Source organism: Penicillium crustosum (assembly GCF_028827405.1).
Source record: "Penicillium crustosum strain IBT 35664 chromosome Unknown utg000005l_segment0_segment0, whole genome shotgun sequence".
Classification (NCBI taxonomy): Eukaryota; Fungi; Ascomycota; class Eurotiomycetes; order Eurotiales; family Aspergillaceae; genus Penicillium; species Penicillium crustosum.
In genome coordinates this window covers 4157269-4176296 of record NW_026623126.1, presented here as the reverse complement: position 1 = coordinate 4176296, position 19028 = coordinate 4157269, and the positions used below count along the sequence as shown (strand labels likewise).

General features: G+C 47.7%; 9 protein-coding genes across 9 annotated transcripts; 5 read left to right on the top strand and 4 right to left on the bottom strand.

The window, feature by feature from the left end:
* Positions 1-103: 103 nt before the first annotated feature.
* N7487_012263 (Mrp/NBP35 family ATP-binding protein) lies at positions 104-1390 on the top strand (the record flags this gene model as incomplete). The annotated part of the gene is made up of 4 exons (XM_056879993.1): positions 104-187; positions 306-441; positions 546-665; positions 732-1390. 4 exons carry the CDS (start codon positions 104-106, stop codon positions 1388-1390), a joined length of 999 nt encoding a protein of 332 aa, XP_056725312.1.
* A 392-nt stretch (positions 1391-1782) lies between these two features.
* On the bottom strand, positions 1783-4557 carry N7487_012262 (uncharacterized protein; the record flags this gene model as incomplete). The annotated part of the gene is made up of 2 exons (XM_056879992.1): positions 1783-4422; positions 4489-4557. 2 exons carry the CDS (start codon positions 4555-4557, stop codon positions 1783-1785), a joined length of 2709 nt encoding a protein of 902 aa, XP_056725311.1.
* A 344-nt stretch (positions 4558-4901) lies between these two features.
* N7487_012261 (cytochrome and DOMON domain-containing protein) lies at positions 4902-6044 on the bottom strand (the record flags this gene model as incomplete). Its single annotated transcript, XM_056879991.1, has 1 exon — positions 4902-6044. One exon carries the CDS (start codon positions 6042-6044, stop codon positions 4902-4904), a length of 1143 nt encoding a protein of 380 aa, XP_056725310.1.
* A 1825-nt stretch (positions 6045-7869) lies between these two features.
* Positions 7870-8100, top strand: N7487_012260 (uncharacterized protein; the record flags this gene model as incomplete). Its single annotated transcript, XM_056879990.1, has 1 exon — positions 7870-8100. One exon carries the CDS (start codon positions 7870-7872, stop codon positions 8098-8100), a length of 231 nt encoding a protein of 76 aa, XP_056725309.1.
* Positions 8101-8409: 309 nt separating this feature from the next.
* N7487_012259 (uncharacterized protein) lies at positions 8410-8695 on the top strand (the record flags this gene model as incomplete). The annotated part of the gene is made up of 2 exons (XM_056879989.1): positions 8410-8507; positions 8560-8695. 2 exons carry the CDS (start codon positions 8410-8412, stop codon positions 8693-8695), a joined length of 234 nt encoding a protein of 77 aa, XP_056725308.1.
* A 557-nt stretch (positions 8696-9252) lies between these two features.
* Positions 9253-11349, top strand: N7487_012258 (flavin monoamine oxidase family protein; the record flags this gene model as incomplete). Its single annotated transcript, XM_056879988.1, has 1 exon — positions 9253-11349. One exon carries the CDS (start codon positions 9253-9255, stop codon positions 11347-11349), a length of 2097 nt encoding a protein of 698 aa, XP_056725307.1.
* Positions 11350-12078: 729 nt separating this feature from the next.
* Positions 12079-12849, bottom strand: N7487_012257 (SDR family oxidoreductase; the record flags this gene model as incomplete). Its single annotated transcript, XM_056879987.1, has 1 exon — positions 12079-12849. The coding sequence occupies one exon, from the start codon at positions 12847-12849 to the stop codon at positions 12079-12081; it is 771 nt and encodes a 256-aa protein (XP_056725306.1).
* Positions 12850-13424: 575 nt separating this feature from the next.
* Positions 13425-15701, top strand: N7487_012256 (uncharacterized protein; the record flags this gene model as incomplete). Its single annotated transcript, XM_056879986.1, has 7 exons — positions 13425-13740; positions 13798-14093; positions 14144-14218; positions 14273-14500; positions 14550-15032; positions 15083-15387; positions 15446-15701. 7 exons carry the CDS (start codon positions 13425-13427, stop codon positions 15699-15701), a joined length of 1959 nt encoding a protein of 652 aa, XP_056725305.1.
* Positions 15702-15784: 83 nt separating this feature from the next.
* Positions 15785-17592, bottom strand: N7487_012255 (NAD(P)/FAD-dependent oxidoreductase; the record flags this gene model as incomplete). The annotated part of the gene is made up of 7 exons (XM_056879985.1): positions 15785-15922; positions 15970-16062; positions 16119-16334; positions 16389-17252; positions 17306-17406; positions 17459-17503; positions 17559-17592. 7 exons carry the CDS (start codon positions 17590-17592, stop codon positions 15785-15787), a joined length of 1491 nt encoding a protein of 496 aa, XP_056725304.1.
* Positions 17593-19028: the final 1436 nt, after the last annotated feature.

Sequence of the window (19028 nt, the reverse complement as noted above, 5' to 3'; positions counted from 1 at the left end):
GCGGTGGATATCTTGCGCTGCATCCTCTGGAACTACTTCTGTTGCTCACAGATTATTTGGTCTTACATTCTTCCTTCTCATCTGCCTCTTTTGGCCTGTAAGGATGTTGTGTGCTCCATCCGGTGCCATTGCCAGGGGCACAAGACTTTTTTCCACCTGTCGAGCTCTTCAGCATGACAATCCTTTGGTTAGTGATTGATCTACATTTTGGAGCTCCGGTGATTGCATCTCTCACTGATTGATTCCAAGAACCATTTTTATTGCTAAAGTTACTATCGTTATTTGCATTGACTAACTATGAATAGGGACTTCCACGCTCTGGTACCCCGCCAACTTTCCGTTCGCGCCGAGGGCTGCCCGAAAAGCGCAAGATTCGAGATGTCAAGAAAGTTGTTGCAGTCTCTTCAGCAAAAGGAGGAGTTGGAAAGTCTACAATAGCAGGTGTGTTGATATTCTTCATTCCTATATATATTTCAAACCAGTAGCGACAGCGCAAGAGCTGTGAACTCAAGTGGAACAAACAATCACTAATGAGGTCTTACCAGTCAACCTCGCACTATCATTTGCACGCCGCGGTATCAAGACTGGAATTCTTGACACTGATATCTTCGGTCCTTCCATCCCTACCCTCCTAAATCTCTCCGGCGAACCTCGCCTTGACGAAAGTGGGTCTCCTTTTCTAGGCTCATCGCCATTGCCTCCATAATCAATATGCTTACGAACATTGCCAGACAATTGCCTCGTCCCTCTAACAAATTATGGCCTCAAATCGATGTCAATGGGCTACCTCCTCCCCCAAACACAGGCCGACAGCACAACAGGCGAACTACCTATGGACACAACACCGATCTCATGGCGCGGACTAATGGTAACAAAAGCCATGCACCAACTCCTCCACTCAGTCTCATGGGGTCCACTGGATGTCTTAATCCTTGACCTACCCCCTGGAACCGGCGATGTGCAACTTACAATCAATCAAGAAGTCATCATCGACGGGGCGGTGATCGTATCGACGCCGCAGGACATTGCCCTCCGCGACGCCGTGCGCGGCATCGGGATGTTCCAGCGAATGGAAGTTCCCGTTCTCGGAATGGTGCGCAACATGGCATATTTCGCGTGTCCACAGTGCGGGACTCAGACTCGCATATTCTCGCATGGCGATAGTCACCACCACGCGCACGGTGAGAACCACGGTGTCGTGGCTGAGTGCAAGCGGCTCGGAGTGGATTTCCTTGGTGACATCCCTCTTGATGCTCAGGTGTGCGAGGATGCTGATCGTGGGATGCCGACTGTTGTTGCGGAGGAGAGTGTTGAGCGCAGTGCGAGACGGGATGCTTTCCTTGGTGTTGCTGAGCAGGTAGCTCGGAAGATTGGTCTTGATTGGCACTGAAGGGTCAATTCGTCTTACCTAGACGTAGGGTTATAAACATTATGTATTATTATATTAGATTTCCATCATCCAGTGGCTGGCTACTGGTTGTTTATATTCTTCGGCATTCGGAGAGGGTCATCTCATTTGAAGTATAGTATGCATTCATTCTTCGGAACTACTTCTATCTACAAATGATGGTCGACTGCCAGATGTCTCGCAGTTGACTGCCAATATGGGGTATATCCAACGCAGCAAAACACAAAAATGACAAAAGGAAATGGGAAGTCACTGTGTGGAGCTTCAACAAAAGAGCCACAAAAAACTGAAGAAAGAGATTGGAAATATCTGAAACGATGGTTCAAAATGACACAGATAGTGGGATATGTTCATAAATGGCAATTCTACAAGCCTTACTCGGCGGTTTTGAACCCCTCTCTGTCCAGAACTTCAGGACGGTGTGACATAGAGTCCCGACCAGCCGCAGAGAACACAGATAGAGTATCTGTAGAACGACGGCCATTCTCGCCAGCTATAATTGGGGCAATCACACCCCGCGCGCTCAGCACAGCTCGGGTGCTAGCGGTATCGGGTGCCATGTTCATATAGGCAACGGAGTCCTTGTCGCCGCCAACAGTACTGGCTGTGTCCGACAGTATCTCGCTTCGGCCAGCGACTGATCCTGCAGCAGATGATGGCCGGTAACGGCTGTGGGCTAAGGAAAGATCGGATTTCATCGGGAGAGAGCCTGCTGCATGAAAAAGAGCCCTTGTGCTGGCGTTCTCATCTGAGAATTTGTTGTTGTTCACCTCGGGCAATATAAGGATTGGGCCAGCGCTTTTCTGCGAGAGGGGTCGGGAGACGGTCTCAGGATCTGTGGACGTACGTCCAGTAGAAGAGTCACCGTTTCTGAGTTGTTCCCTTTTGTCCGGGCTGACTGCCGTGTAGCCGTTAGACTGCGACTTTGTGTCGGTAAGGTCTTTGTCTGAGACTTTGGGGGGTTGGGGATGTGTTGCCGGAGTGCTAGACCATGCTCCAGCCTGCCCAGCATCAGTGCTGACACGGGTGGAACGTCTGCCCGATTCCTCAGCCCGCTTCTCCATTTCCATTCTGCGTTCGTCATGCTTGCTTCCCCAGCCGCTCCACATCATCATGCCGTAGTTCTTCTTGGCATGTCGTTTTGGTAGTACGCCAGGAGCAGCTCGCCGAGCGGCCAAGGAGCTCGGGGGAGGGCATTCACCATCAAAGTCTTGGAAGCCATGCGCCAGCTCTTTCAGACGTCGGCTCTGAATCCGAATTTTCTCCTTCGCAAATTTGATGTCCCATTCCTTTTTTGCGTCCAACCACTTTTGGATGAGCAAGGGGTTGATTGCCCCGACTTGGGCAGGGGGTATCTCTAGCACTGGATATGAAGAGGGAGGATCTAGCGGGAAGACATGTCCTCGTTTATCGATTCGTTGACGTATCATGTATTGATGGAACGCTGGAAGAGGATCCCCGGCCTTTCCGACAGAGGAAGGCCCAGGTGCATCAGGTGGACTGTTCAATGCGGTTTGAGGCCCTGGGACGTCTTCATCTTCTGAGCTACTTGATGAAACGGCTGAAAGAGCACTATCGTCCACAATTTCGACCTCGCCATTCTGTGCTCGCGCCAACGCCCAAGAGCCAAACTGGGAAATGGAACGGAACATGTACTTGGCTGGTCGCGTAAAGCTCAGAGTGGGAGCGACATGGCATAGGTTGTCCCAGACCTGAAGTTGTACATAAGTTGGTTCGTACTTGTTCAAAATCTCCCTGGTGGGATCATGCTCGTCGAGATATGCGTCACTGGGTGGGTATGCTGTTGGGTTGGCTGCTTTGTGGGCGATGTAGAATTGCTCGTCACGAAGAGTCTCGCCGCCGCCGCTCAATATTTGCAGAGGAGGCAAGCCACCCAGGGAGGGTTGGAGAACTGGGGAAACAAGAGGGTGGGACATGAGTTGATTTGTCGTGTACAACTGAATTTGGTCCTTGAGTTCGACTGTCTTCCCATCCAGAACAACGTGGATGTTATCGGGTTCAGCATCTAAGCTAGCAGGGTTGGGGGCTTGCTGCAGGCCAGGGTAGGCGTGTTCGGCTAGAGGGGGGCCATTCTCATGGACAGTATAACCACGGATGGCAGTCTCTTCGGCAGTGCTGTTTGGTTGGGGAATAGCCTTTTTGACTTCCTCGGCAGTCACTACTGGCTGGCGCGACAATCTTTTTATTTCCAGGATATCATCAGCATTAGGAGGAGGCCAAGCAGGTGAGGGTTTGTGACGGAAGCCGTAGGCAGGGATGTAATCACCCGGGTTGTCCTCAACAATACTCGGGAAAGAGTGTGTTAAATCAACCCAGGGTGAGATCAAGATGGCGCCCGCTGGTAAGGGAATACCCTGGTCTCTCATGATGACCAGCATCGATAGAGCCAGGCCTCCACCCGCAGAGTCACCAGCAAGAATGATTTCTTTGGGTTCATAGGAGTTAAGCAGCCAGAGGTAAGCAGCCATGCAGTCATGCAGGCCGCATGGGAAGGGGAACTGCGGTGACAGTCGATACTCCGGCGCAAATACACGTCCCTTCAGTTTGCGGGCATGACGCTGCATCATGTACCGATGGGTGTCGACACTTCCGAAGAAATAGGCCCCACCATGGACATATAGCATCACACGGTTACAATGCCCACCAGCCCCCTCCGTTTGATTATAGTGATTTCGCATCTCAATCCACTCCCCCTTCAGCTCCTCAGACGGCCCCCGCCATTGCCACCATTTCTCTCCTCCTACACGTATGATGCCCTTGGGACCCAGCTGCTTTGTGACAGCATTCGCAGCAGAGGACAGAAATTCGTCGGGGATTGTGATGGTTTCGGTTCTCACCCAATGTGGACTTGGGGCCCATTGGCGGGTGAATGCCTGTAGGTCTTCGACGGGGTGTTTAGATGCATAGAATAAGAATTGACGAACGATCTGGATACCCTCATCGTAGGTAACATGAACGGTGGGCTTGTTATGTAGCGATTTGCGATGCAGGTACTATATAGATCATGCGCTATCAGCCAGACAATCCTAACCCTGTCAGGGTATTCCACCACCACTTACATGACTGATGAGAGTGTGAAGGACAGTGGGGGTCAATACCACCCCTAGTGCAACTGTATGTAATGGCATAATGCTTCTGTTCGGGGGGAAGATGGTAGTAGTATGCCAGCGGTCGCGAAAGCCAAGAGAATTCGAAGGACCAAAACCAATGTGATTTAAATGAAAGACAAAAATGAGGGTCCGATCGCAAAATGGGCCGACGTCATTTAAGGAATGAAAAGGGATTGGAAGAAGAATATCCAAATAAGTTGGCAAGTTGACTTAAAAACAAAAAAGAGAACAAAACGAAGACACAGGGGGGAAGAGATGATGTCATCGGGGAAGTGGATCTGCGCCCTCCAATGTCAACCTTCCGATCTCTTACGGGATTTACCCCATATTCGGGGATCATCTTCATCTTCATGTCCATCCCTTTACAAATTGCGTGTCCTTGGTCTTCCAATCCAACTAACAATCGCAATGTAAACTATTGCAGTAATACCAGCAACAACACTAGTTGCAATCACCGCCCCACGCGGTGCGTTCGCAAGCTTGAACCCAAGCCCAACATTGATGATACCCAAAATCATCATCAATCGTCCAAACCAGCGGTGCATATAAGCAAAGGGTCCTTTCCCACCTGTCTTCCGGAAGAATCGGTGCTGCAACACCCCCATAGCAGGCTGGAAAAGAACAAGGCATGGTACAACAATCATCCCCAGGATGGTATGGTAAGAATCAATCAATTCAATCTGCCGTGCCATAGAAATACCAATTCCAAAGCCTGCAATTACCACGGCCAAAGTGAGGAGTTGAAACGTTCCATGAATGTTCACCGTCCATTTCGATGGGAAAATATGAAGTCCGAGCGCGAAGAAAGGGAACATGACCACAAAAGCCAAAATCATGAGCACGGCATGAGCCGTCTTTTTCCTCCTGACTGTTCTTCGGAAGGCCACAAGTCCCGGATCTTCCTCACTAGAGGAGATGGGCACTCGGGCCATTTGGGCGAAGGGATTCACTGAGTTACCGCCCGTCGCTTTTTTCAGGTCGATGGTCATGGCACCGTGATCGTCATGTTGGCTAATACCTTCGGACAAACTGACCGAATTCAGGGACTCTCCGTATTTGATGGACCAAATCCATGGACTTGAGGAGCTGTTCACGTTTGCTGTTCCCCCATTCCATTTTAGGCAGGTATCGCATCGGACATTGGCAGTGATGACCCCGTCATGCACACCACTGCCATTCAGAATTGTGATTTGGGCGTCCCTGTTATACAACGGTTCAATTTCCCCGGCACCCGACCGCGGAGAAACGGTGATATTGTTGCCAGACGTGTACACGACAAACATATTGGCACCTGCCATTTGCATTCCTTGGCCCAAGGCAAACCACTCTACTTGGCGAGTAGAATTCATCTGGAAGTATATGGGGCCCGAGCCCGACTTAGCAGTATCATCGGGGACATTGAAGCTATAGGTGATCTCATCGTGGCCTTGAGGGTGAATGCTCTGAACTTGAACTTGAGCCAGGGCAGGAATGGCCCAGAGCCAAGAGAAAATATGCCGAACCATTGAAAAAATCGAGATTGACCACTCTGTTTTAACAAGGGAATCATCCCAATAAATACCTCCCATCGCTTTGTTGCACGGTTGACATACCAATTGGCCTACGTCAGGCCAAACCTTTGTGGGCGTGATTTTTGAATTTGCCACAGATATTTCGAATGTCCCGAGGTCTGTCAAAGGGTTGAAAGGTTATCTTACAAGATTCCTATTGGAGTAGCTTAAACCAACTATCTCGCTTTGTGCTTTTGTGTTTCAAGTTACCTCAAGTCAAAGGTAATACGACTTTGCTGCGCCTGTCAAACCCTGATTAGCGTCGGGTCAGCCGCATCAAATATCAAGGCTACTTCAGTTCCCCATTTATTGTTAATGGGGGGAGATATGTGGTCAATCCGCAGTCAGAACTGGAGATATTCCGAAGTCGAAGTCTATACAATTCCGGTGCGTGTAAGCTTTTGGCATATTAACCTTGGAAACCGATGCAGATTATGGGGAATTAAGGTTATGCATAGTGACAAGCTTACTTCTGTATTTATATGAGGTCAAGGATATCTAGGAAGGGAAAAGAGGATAGTTCTATAGGAATATAGGAATTTCTTCGACTCTCAAACTATCGAATACGGACGTCCTGAACCGCAACGAAGGAGTCGTTTTGTTCCATTTGAGATTTATCTGCATTAACGCCGAGTATGGGAACAGTATGACAACTAAAACTACAGATGAAGGCAACTTCGCCGTTGTGTCTCCCCGGAAGAAAAGATGGAGGTTCACTTTGACCCGAGTGATTCAGTATCGCAGGTCTTTCTTTGTAACCCCGGTTATCCTAGTGGCTTTGTCCCAACTACAGGAGAATCAGTAAGCATTACAACAAAGCCTATCAATATCCCACCGAGAACTGTGTGCTATCTCAATAACACAAATCCAATTTGGTACTACTATGGTCAGATTAGCCATTATCAGGCCGGCATGGTTGGTATTATCAATCCGCCGTAAGCAGCGCAGGCTCGGCTTATTCATTTTTTGTCAGCTACAGTGGCTGGGAACCCCTGGACTCTTTCTAGCAGGCTGCAGAAAATGCAGAAAATGCAGAAGGCAACACCATACCTCCAATTGTTCAGGGTTGTCCTGAAAGTCCAAGGACGAATCGCCAAGCAGAACGGTCGGCGAATCGGCGAGCGGAACAAGTAGCTACATATGTATATTCTAAGCCCAATAACTCGACTAATACGATCACCATGGCCATGTGTATTGATGTGGGTAATTTACTTATGTTGGGCTTCTCTTGCACTATCTCCCTGTTTGTGGTGTATTACTGCAACAATTGACAGTCCAGATCACAACAGGAAGGCTTTCGCAATGTCCACGTGTCTATGTGTAATGGCTTACGCCAATTGGTTGTAAATAAGAGATATTCTAACTTACTCAGGCGACTATGCCTTCTTCTAAACCAATGATAGTGGCCATGATGCAAAGTTCGTATTGGTTCTAGCAAAAGTAGCAAACCATCCACATCATGCAAGCATATTCAAGAATAGTAACCAAATCTCATTTTTCCATTGCACTCATTCTGGTGCTGGCATACTTATATTGCCGTGCATAATATTTGATTTCCAGCAGCAAATTGCCCATATATGTGACTTTTGAGGAGGTTATAGTGCGATAGTTGATTGAATAAGTATCTCTAGTCGTATAGATCTAAATTCCCCAGCTAATAATGAGGTAAGAATGACTACCTAGAAGCTTATATGAAACCTAAAACGAGACGTCGACGCTTTCTCTTCCTCGTTCTTCATTAAAGGCTCTCATGTTGACTGTTGATTTTAGACTTCCAAACATGTCGGATTTTTCAGGCACCCCAGACCTCGAGTGTTTCGAGGCATTACGCGACGAAACCTTCGAGGCCATGGGTCCATCGGCTCGCGTTATTCGTACCCTTATCGCATGTCACATCAAAACTATTCAGGTCGTCAAATATCTCCGATTCACAAACGTTCCACCAAGCGTGGCAGAACAGGACTTCTCGAAATCTACGAGGCCGATGTACAATGATGAGACACGTCACTAATTTTAAAGCTCATGGATGGTTCCCATGAAATAGCTAAGGCGACCCTCATTGGAGTACTGGGTATTGTGCTACACGAGATGGGTTTACTGACGTCGATCATTCCGACAGGTTCTGTTACGTGTTAGAGACGAGTCTTGTTCAAAGGAGCCTGACGGGTCATGGGTCTCTCGGCCACGTTTGATAGGACGTGATAATAAGTGGCCAACCATTGTGATAGAAATTGGAGTGTCGAATGCATTTCAAAAGTTAAGGGCAGATGCAGCCTGGTGGCTGGCAAACTCCATGGGCCAGGTCAACCTTGTCCTCATCATGTCAATCAATCAGACTTGCCCAGAAATCACCTTCCAGACGATTGTCCTAGACCCCGAGTCATCAGCCAGGAGCCGCTATATCCCAATGGTGCGGCAGTCAGTCACGACATCGCGCGCAGAGACAACCTCACACTCCCATAATCACCAGCCCCAAAGAACCTTTGATCATCAAGTTTGAGGAGATGTGCTGTCGTCCTCCAACTGCCCCAGACGATGAAATTCAGATCTCGCTTCGTTGGTTGGAAAGGATCTCACGCAACGTTTGGATGGTGCAAAAACTATAGATCTACCGATCCTAGATCGGACTATTTTGCTTTTATATTGTTTTTTGGCTTTACTTTATACATTCAAGGTGTGGCTTAGCTTTCTCGGAGAACGATACGAGTCTTACCACACTGCTTGTCATGATACGCAAATCATCGGGGTCTTGTGACTACGGGTCATAATATCTATAACAAGCTTACTGTGTATGTATTTAGTCAATACTATACTCTCGGCTTGTCGTGAACATATGCCGACATGGGTCGGTCTTACAAAATCAGTTTGGTTTGGCCGATCTCTGCAACAGTCAAAGTCAAAACCTGTGGAATTGCTGATCAACCACAAGGTCCCCTTCCACGCGGTACTCTTCAGAAGTGAGATTCGGGAGATATTCCCACTTTTTCGGGGAAATAAACATAATATGCTCAAATAGATCCAGCGGATATGGTCGATCCCATTCTCGTGCCTTTCTTGGCACCGCGGAAGGTCCCCAGGACCACCGAAGTGTGGGATGCGCTAACGAGTGTGTTAACATAAAAGCTAGAAGCCATGCCAAATATTGAGCTCAAACATAGTCACAATGCTCGGCAAACCATCTCTTGTGGTGGCTACTTTGGTCGCCCAGGCTTTGCCTGGACTCGGAGCGATCATCGAACGAGAAACGGTCAAGGTGACAACCTCCGAGACAGTTCGAGGTGGCGAACTGGCCAATATTCATCTCGACTGGTATGATCAACCGCCAAGTCTGATCAAATCTGTCTATGCACCCTGTGGTGGCGAGGATTCGTCGACAAAGGGGCAAATCATCGGTCAGTTTTCAATCCACGACCATCCTCCACAGCGACTGGCTTGGGTGGTTCCAGATGAGGCTCCAACGCACCATTGCGTTTACATATATGGGTCTACGGGCCCAAATGTGGCTCAACAGGTCTTGGGCAAAAGCGGCCCTATCTCCTTGCAGAAGAAGTCGAAGAAACGATCCACGGCAGACACCAACATCCCATTGCTGAAGGACTTTGATGCACAGGGAGCATGGTTCGACGGAGTGGCCAAAATCAAGGCCAAAGTGGAAAGTAACGGAGGAGTTGCTTCAAAAAATTCACCAAAGAATACCTCAATCGCAATTGTTGGAGGTGGAATCTCCGGCCTTGCAACGGGGTTGATGCTGGACAGCGTCGGTGTGCACAACTGGGAGATTATCGAAGCCAGCGACCGCGTGGGTGGCAGATTCCGGACGAAATATGTTGCAAAAACTCAAGAATGGGCTGAGATGGGACCAATGCGACTTCCGCACTCTGTCACTTACAAAGACGACAATGAGACACTCCTGTATTCTGATCATCAATTGACTTTCCAACTGGCCAAGATATTAAACAATATGAACAAGAATGACTCCCAGTGGAGGATTGACTTCATCCCCTGGATCCAACATAGTCCCAATGAGTTGTATGCTCAAGGGACTGGCCGCCATCCAGATGGAAGAATCCCAACACGCGCTGAGATCGAGGAGGATCCAAGCCTGAAGGATCCCCCAGAAATGACAAGTGCCGAATACAGCAAAACTGAAAACCAGATGAACAAAATCCTGAAAGACGAAAAGACTCTCAAATCTCTTCAGAAGGATGTCTGGAGAGCCCACAAGACCGCGATGGACCAGGGGCTCGATGATTGGAGTGAACAGGCAATGATGCGACATGTCTTCAAAGCTAGCCAGAACATCACTGACGAGATCTGGACATCATCCGACTACGATGTGTTCTGGGATGAGCTGCATCATAACTCCAATCTCGGCCTGGATGGAAGCAAGGATAGTCTAGGCGAAACAGAATGGCTCTGTATTGATGGAGGATTCAACCGCCTGTCCGACGCCTTTCTTCCTCATATCCGTGACAGGCTTACTCTGAATCGAAAGATCCGAAAACTGGAGTCAGTCAAGGGAAGTGATGGTCACACCCGCACTCGGCTGTCATGGTACCCCAATGTCTCGAATCGCACCTTCGAGTCCAAAGAATACGACTATACAATCATGGCAGCGCCATTTACCATGACCCGCTTCATGGATCTACCCAAATTCTCTTCCGTCCTAGACCGCGCGATCAGCGAAGCAGGTTTACGTTTCAAGTCCGCATGCAAAGTGGCCCTACTATTCTCCGAGCGATTCTGGGAAAAGGGCGACCGACCAATTTTCGGCGGCTACTCCAAGCCATCAAGCGACTCAGTCGGTGCACTCTACTATCCAGTCTACGGACTCAATGAGTCCCGTCCAGGCCTAATCATGCACTACCGAGGCGGCGACTGGAGCGACCGGTTTGTGAGTTTCTCTGACGAAGAACACGTCCAGACGGTGCTGGATTCGATTGTCAGTCTTCACGGTGAACAAGCGCGCGACCTTTACACGGGAGACTATGAGCGTCTTTGCTGGCTCCAGGATGAACATACTGCGACCTCTTGGTGTCGGCCGGATGTTGCACAGCATGAACTATACATTCCGGCCTATCATCAGACGGAGCATAACACGATTTTCATTGGAGAACATACTGCACCAACTCAAGCCTGGGTTAGCTCTTCGCTGCATTCTTCTGTTCGTGGGTCGGTTCAGTTGCTGTTGGAGTTGGGTTTGGTGGATGAGGCGAAGGAACTTAACCAGCGGTGGATGGGGAGATGGATCAAACTATGATATCACCGTCACCTACAAATTGGAAATACCCATACATACATACGTAGCTCTATGTATATATTTTGTCTATTTCAATGACTTCAAATCAATTATATAGCTCCCCCTTTACCAGAGGCTTCACAGTGTCTACAGAAAAGGTCACATGTCCAATGCCATTATTCATCTGTAGCTCTTGAATCACACCCCATTTCAACTTCTTATGCGCCAATTATTTATTGAATTGCTACCAATCAGGTAGATCATCATGTTTCTGAGGCTGGCAGGCAACGGCTATACTAACAGTACAGCATCCAATTAAGGGCATACCACTCCGAAACCGCATGGAGATAGAAAATGACAGTAGAAGAGCACAGATCCCATCAACAACTTACATTCCATCTATCATTACGACGGGGAATCCCTAAAGGCAGTCCAAGCGAGAGATGAGGCCCCCATTTGGATCTGTTGAGAAGTCCATCTAGATTGCCACGCAGCGAACCATCACAATGCAGGTTGTTATTGGGATCCCCCAAAGTCACCTATTTAGAGATATGAGATGAAAACGTGAAAATAACCATAAACATGGGCAGGGATTTCTGCTCGGCTCAGGTTCCCTCGTGCGACTTGAATCAGACCCAATCATTCCAGGCTACATCGGTCTTGATACCATGTCAATTAGGGTTGCAATATGGTATAAAATAATAATATTGTGTACTATTTCATTCCCCTGTGGTCATTCAAATACCCTCTCTACCACGACAAAATATCTCCCGTTTGCGACATGAACTTTCCCGACACATTTTCCCTTGTAGCATTATCAATAACCCCAAGCATTCCCTTGACACTATCCTCAACAGTTACTGGTGGGTCATCAGGATACCCCCACTCCTTCGCAGCGAAATCGCCCGCGCGCGTCTGCACCCACCCAGGATGCAGAGCAAACGCAACCAATCCATGTGCCTCATTTTCAACATGAAGAGCCTTAGTGAGCCAGTTGGAGGCCGCTTTACTTGGACCATACGCTCCACCAGGAACAGGCTCCTGATCAGCAATCGAACCGACGGAGGAAGATATGACAACGACCTTGGGTGTAGAAGCCGATCTCTGCAGAAGTGGCCAGAAAGCCTGGAACACGAGAAGTGGAGCGATGGTGTTGACTTCGAAAGAGTTACGGAGGTCTTCCGCCGAAGTGACTAGAGCGGGAGTCAGGGGTGCCGCGAATCCAGCATTGCAGATAAGCACATCGATGTGCGTCACTGTACTGACAGTTGCGGCGAAGGTCTGTGCAATCTTTTCGGGGGGTATCGCAGTTGAAAAGTCCAGTTCGATGATGTGGAGGACACTATTTTTGCCAACTGCAAAATCTTCAGCGTCCGATCTAAGGCTTGTGGCGGCATCGTGGCTGCGCACCGAAGCCACGACGGTAGTGGCAGGACGTTCTAGCAGGCGTTTGGTCAGTCCAAGACCGAGGCCTCTGTTTGCACCTGTCACGACGTATACTGTGTTTGCAGCAGATGTCATTATGAGTGATTTTTATATGTAACTCTTTTAGTTCAAGAAGGAAGAGAGGAGAGAAAGAAAAGAAAGCAATGCGCCCCCTCCTTTTATACCAGGTTAGTTAGGGCTTATGTGAAGCGGGCCAATCAAAGCAGAACTCACCATCACGCCAACAGTTGTTAGCGTTTTCATATTTAATTCAAGCTGAGCATACTACTACTTATATATTCAATCAATCGGGATGGCTATTAAGCCCTATGTTAATATACAGCCAAGGTAAGCCTTCAATAAACGCCAAGATCTCCCAAGGTTCTCCAAATTCTCCCTTGAGATCCACCGAGAAATTCCGAAACCCATTGCCAAGAGAAGTTGGAGAAGACATCTTATCTAGCGTAATATATTAACTGAAGAAAAGCCAATTAATGCAAGCTATTTCCGTTATGTCTCTATTTGGGGTTCTTGGGGCTAATAAGACCCATGACTCCAATGCCCTCGGAGGGTCCCCAGCTGGACATGCGTGAAAGCATCGGAGTGTGAGTTAGGCTGGCATATTTAAAGCTCCTGTCTGCTTTCGCCATATCTCCGCAAGAAAGCACATCATGACTCCTAATGGTCTTGGTTCCTGTCTTTGGCGGGTCTCTACCTCTCTTCTTCTCCTTTTGGCAGCCGCGACTATCTCTGCTACTTCAAGTGTTGATAATGGCAAACTCTTTACAGTCAATGGTATCAACTACTATAGTGGTGATGCGGTCTCGAGAGTAGTTACCTCGGATTTTGATTTGACTCGATTCGATGCAATCGTTCCCCTAACGGTCATTCGGACAGATCAAGCTCTGCTCACCACGGACATTGTAAAAGAAACTATTTCAAACTATTCGGCCACCGATGATGTTTTCCAGGCCGGATTTCTTGAAGGTGGGTGATTAATAGAATCAATGTTTCTACGAAAAACTTCTGTTGACTCTAAGATAGCGGTTTTCCTTGTCTATGACGGAGATGGTCGTGGCCAAGTCGAGTCTGCTGTTCAGAAAGCTCTCAGTGGACTTGGAAATAGACTTGTGATGGCCTCTTCCAGCTATCAAATTGGGGCACATATTAAATCTGCCAAACTAGTCCATGACATACCAAAGGGGCCCTACTTTTACTCGCCGCGGACTGGAGAGATCTATCAGGCCTTCCGCCTATACTCCGATCATCAACTAGCATTCACTGAAGCTGCTCTTAGTGATGGGGCCGGAGGATTTAAGCCCCTGCCAGCAACCTCATCGGTAAATAAAATTGTGACCTGTCTTCGGAAAACTTTGCTAATCAATTCCAGGGTGCTATGACGAAGAGTGTTGGTGTACCATCTAGGTTATACTACACGCCAACATCAACAAAGCCGCTTGCAGGGGTAAGTTCAGCAAGGTAGTCAACTATAATTCATAAATTCACTAACAATATGCAGTTACGTTTAGGAGTGAAAGATATCTTTGATTTAAAGGGACTACGGACTAGCGGTGGCAATCGGGCCTTTTACGATTTATATCCTCCGCGAAACACCACGGGTCCCGCACTCCAAAGACTGATAGATGTGGGAGCCATTATCGTAGGGAAAATGGGCACTGTGCAATTTGCGAATGGAGACAATCCAACGGCTGATTGGGTCGACTTCCACTGTCCTTTCAACCCTCGAGTAAGTCCAAACATTGGAATCGACGGAATTCAACTGAACCTTGTTTCAGGGTGATGGCTATCAAAGCCCCGGTGGTTCTTCATCAGGACCTGGTGCCGGTATCGCATCTTACGACTGGCTGGACATTGCCGTAGGAAGTGACACAGGTGGCTCTATGCGCAGCCCAGGGGGAATGCAGGGACTCTTCGCCAACCGCCCTTCTACTGGGGCTGTATCTCTTGACAATGTTCTTCCACTTTGCCACGCACTCGATACAGCTGGTGTTTTTGCTCGCAATGCTGCAACCTGGTCAAAGGTCATCCATGTGTGGTACCAAAACTTCACTAACTATAGAGAGTATCCGAAAAGGTTGTTCTACCAGAACTCTTCTTTCCCCAACTCCAACACCACATCCGGTGCAATTCTTGAGGAATTTGTTACGAAAGTGGAGGATTTCCTGGGTACGAAGAGGGAGTTTATTGATATCGCTTCGCACTGGGAGAAAAGCCACCCTTCAGAGACACCCTCGAATATAACTGACTTGCTGAATACAGTGAGTTTCATCAAGATTGAGATACATATTCAGACACTAATACCATATAGACATATGCTGTGATGGTATCTGTCGATCAATATCGCTCAGTTTCTTTGCCATTTTATGCAGACTATGCTGCAAAGCACGATGGTCGCCGACCATTTGTGAACCCAGGTCCCTTGGCACGATGGACCTGGGGCCAGAATAATGGTGGTGATACCGCATACGACGAAGCTATCAAGAACAAAACGATCTTCAAAAACTGGTGGGAATCCGATGGATACGGAAAGGCAGACAAACAGACTTGCTCTGAGGGTATCTATATGTATCCTTACAGCAAGGGTCAGACACAGTATCGGAATGACTATTTTGAGTGAGTGAAACCCCCTTGAAGGAAAAAAAAAAAAATGATTCACAGCTCATATCTACAGTGCACCTTCTGCGCCTCCGATGGGCTTCAAAGATGGTCGGATCGCCATCTTGGCTGGGACCCCTGATCTGGTAGTTCCTATCGGAGAGGCTCCCTATTACTCTAAAATCTCACTCAAAACAGAATTCATGCCGGTTACGATGAGCTTTGGCGCAGCCCGAGGCTGTGATTTGATGCTGGTCAATCTCATCGAGGATTTGGAACAAGCGGGTATCTTGAAGCCTGTGAGCACAGGGTCAATGATGTACCCTGCGTGAGTCCAAACCAATTTATTTCAATGTTCCAATTCAGTATGGAATTAACGCATGAATTTTGTATATGAAATTCCAATGTTAAATGATTACTTGTGCGAAATATCTCGTGGTCCGCCGGGACCCTCTTCCAACCCGTTTCTTCTAGGTGCATCAGGGCGCCAGCGCCAGAATGAGCGCATGGGAGATGAGCTTTTATCACCATGCTCAAAGATATCCGCCGCATGCTGTGAACTGTCAGATATTATCTTATGGCTTGGGTGGGGTTTCCTACCTTTCCTAGCACCGGCAGGAATTTTGCACCATGACCACTACCCCCAGTGCAAACGAAGACAGATTTCTCTGCGTATGTCGGGACATGATCAATCTGGTTGAAGATAATATCAGCAAATATACCGGGATAAAGAAGAACTATGTACTCACCACAAATGAATTGTCCAACGAGTCAGTGTACCAGCAAAGCTTTGTGGAGAAAAAGGGCGTATTTTCGAACTCAGGCAGGAAGATAGACACAAACTGCTTTATAGCATACAAGGCTGGTTCTGGAAGTAGTGAGCACTCCTCCGCTGGAAGAGGCACTGACCATTGACCGTCCTGGGTGAACGGAGTATCTTGCGGCGCTGGCTGGAAATTGGTCCACTGAAAACAACATAATCAGTAGATATCAAGAGGGATATAACTACCAGTACTCACCTTTATTCCGCGGTATCCAATCTTGACGAGTCCTTCTGGGGTTCTTGGTAGGACATAAATACTCCCTGTGTCCTTTCCGGAAGTGTCTCGTGGTGTACTCTTCCAGGTCATGACAGGAAATCGTTCCGGTGAGTATTTGTCCCATAGCTGGGTGTTGCTCTTGTCTATCTTGAAGGTCCCAAGGCTACCAGCTGAGGACTCGAGGTGATAGCTCAATTCAGGGAGGATTTGCGTCGAAAATGATCCGGCTTCGAAATCGTGAGTAAAAGGCGATGGGGACAGGAAGATCTCTCGCGACGACTTACCAGCCACAACAACGGCATCCGCATCATGAACAACACCATCCTTGGTCTTCAACCCTATCACTTTATCTTTGCTTGGCTCGAGGTTGCTTTTCACTTTAACCAAGTGATCAACGGCTCCCTCCTGTGGCCCGAGATGAAATTTCACGCCTTTATCGACGGCCACTTTCTGGTAATGAGCACAGGCATTACTGCACCTCACAAATCCAGCGAGAGAGTCGAGAACCGCCTCATATGTGCTTTCAGAATCTGGGATGCGGAAATTGAGTATCTTGTCTTTCCAGCCCAGCTTATCGGCCCGTTCGCAATCTGCGGGGTCACTCTTGACGAACTGCGTGTCTCGCAGACCATCACGCTCCATATTGGCTAAAGTCTCTTTCTCTAGGGCAGCCAGGTGGTCGAAAGGCTGTATACGGAGCATTCCACTATTAACAAATAGTCTGACATCTCTGCCATCGTCTTGCTCTGTTGATCCACGCTTCTCGTCCTCTGAAGCCCACGCTCTTCGGCTTTCCAGCGCGAGACGCTGGTAGTGAATCTCTTTTCCATATGACGCGCGGAACTGATATTCTTGATTAGCATGGACTTTTATCCGTGCCAGTCTGGATTACTCACGATTTTGTTGTGATCGGCGGATGCAGCTTGTACATCGTCGGCTGTGGGGTCGTATCCATTTTCGTCGTACTGACTTCGATCGAAGACAGCCACTTCATAGTCTGTGGGCTATAAGCTGTTTGGAACCTGTCTCTGGGGAGATACCTTGCTTACTTCGATCTCGCAGGGCAATTGCCAGTGAAAGACCAAATATGCCCGCTTGAATGGTTATTAGTAAGTCTCAAAGACCTGTACACTCGGATATTTATCTCACCTCCAATAACAGCGACTGACTTGGGATCCGTCATTCTTGACTCTGCTTCCCTTGAATCTAAAGTTGTAATGTCTTGGTGAACGTAGTAAAGGGGGTAAAGGTCTCCCGCGATGAAGCCAAGAGCTTCAATGCCCATGGGGTCCTCATGATACTCCGCCTAGGTTAGCGAGAATAACCCCTCTGATCACGTCAGACGGGTCTAGTGATACCCGTTATCATTTTTTCCCGCTCCTAGGTGATATTTCGGTTATAATAATTCGTTCACTGCATCCACTATTGTCAGTAAAGGATATATATATATTTTCACAGGGTACCCATCATCGGTGCGCAAATCAATCGTATATTATGTTACCCATGTTTTATCTTTCGAGCCAGTACAACACAATTTATAGTAACCTTAAAATAGATTATCCTTCGATAGAAGAGATAGATTGCACAATGTATGTATGTTGCATGGATCTGATTCGTCTATATTAAAAATAGATCAAATATCCTTAAACGACTAATTTTAATACACAACCGCCCGGATGGTCTAGTGGTACGTTCCACTTCTATATGCCGTCCTGCGAATCTCAACTAATGAATAATTAGGTATGATTCGTGCTTCGGGTGAACCTGTGCGAGGTCCCGCGTTCAAATCGCGGTTCGGGCCCTTCTTTTTTTCTTTTTCTCTTTTTTTGCCGTAGATAGATACTTTAGAAGAAACGTCTACAAAGTGGACATTGGCTCTAAAATGAAGGACCAGGGAATCAGCCCGATAATATTAGAATAGCGCTGGATGGCTCCTGCTGGCGTTGGCCCTCCAAATCTCAGAAATACTGGAATCTGTTTTTTAGAATGTCCCATGTATCATGACAAAGGAGTGGCAGCTGTCTACATATGTACATTACGAAATTCGAATATCAAAGTCTACCTTAGTTTGGTATGAAGTCATCGATCAGAGAAATGTTCCGAGTTGTGGTGCAATATACTATACTCACGGAAGAATTAGAGACAATAGGGATATATAGTGTATAAAAAGCCGTGACACGACAAAAGGTTCACCCATAAAGAATATACTACCTCGATATTGACGTAGTTATCTCTATTTTGGAGCTATTTTGGAATCAGGAACCAAAGTGAGATGCTTTGCTACGGAATCCCTTACTGCGGTACTTGGAAACGCCGCTAGTTGTGACGTTGGTCTACTACTGGGAACTGTCATGGCAGCCGTAGTAGATGCTGTGCTCGGTGTTAAGGAAGATACATAGTGCCGCCAGAATCGGTGAAACTGAATTATGTCTTACTTGGCGCATCTGCGGGGAAGTAAGTGGCCATCCGACCTGGACTTAGTGATAGCGGCAGCTAAGTGGTTGAATATTTTCTGGCTGTCCGCGTATGATATTTGCATATGCCGTCGAAGATAAAAGGAATGAAAGTACCAACCCCAAAGACGCACTCGGGGCTTAATCAACAATTTGAACCTAATAT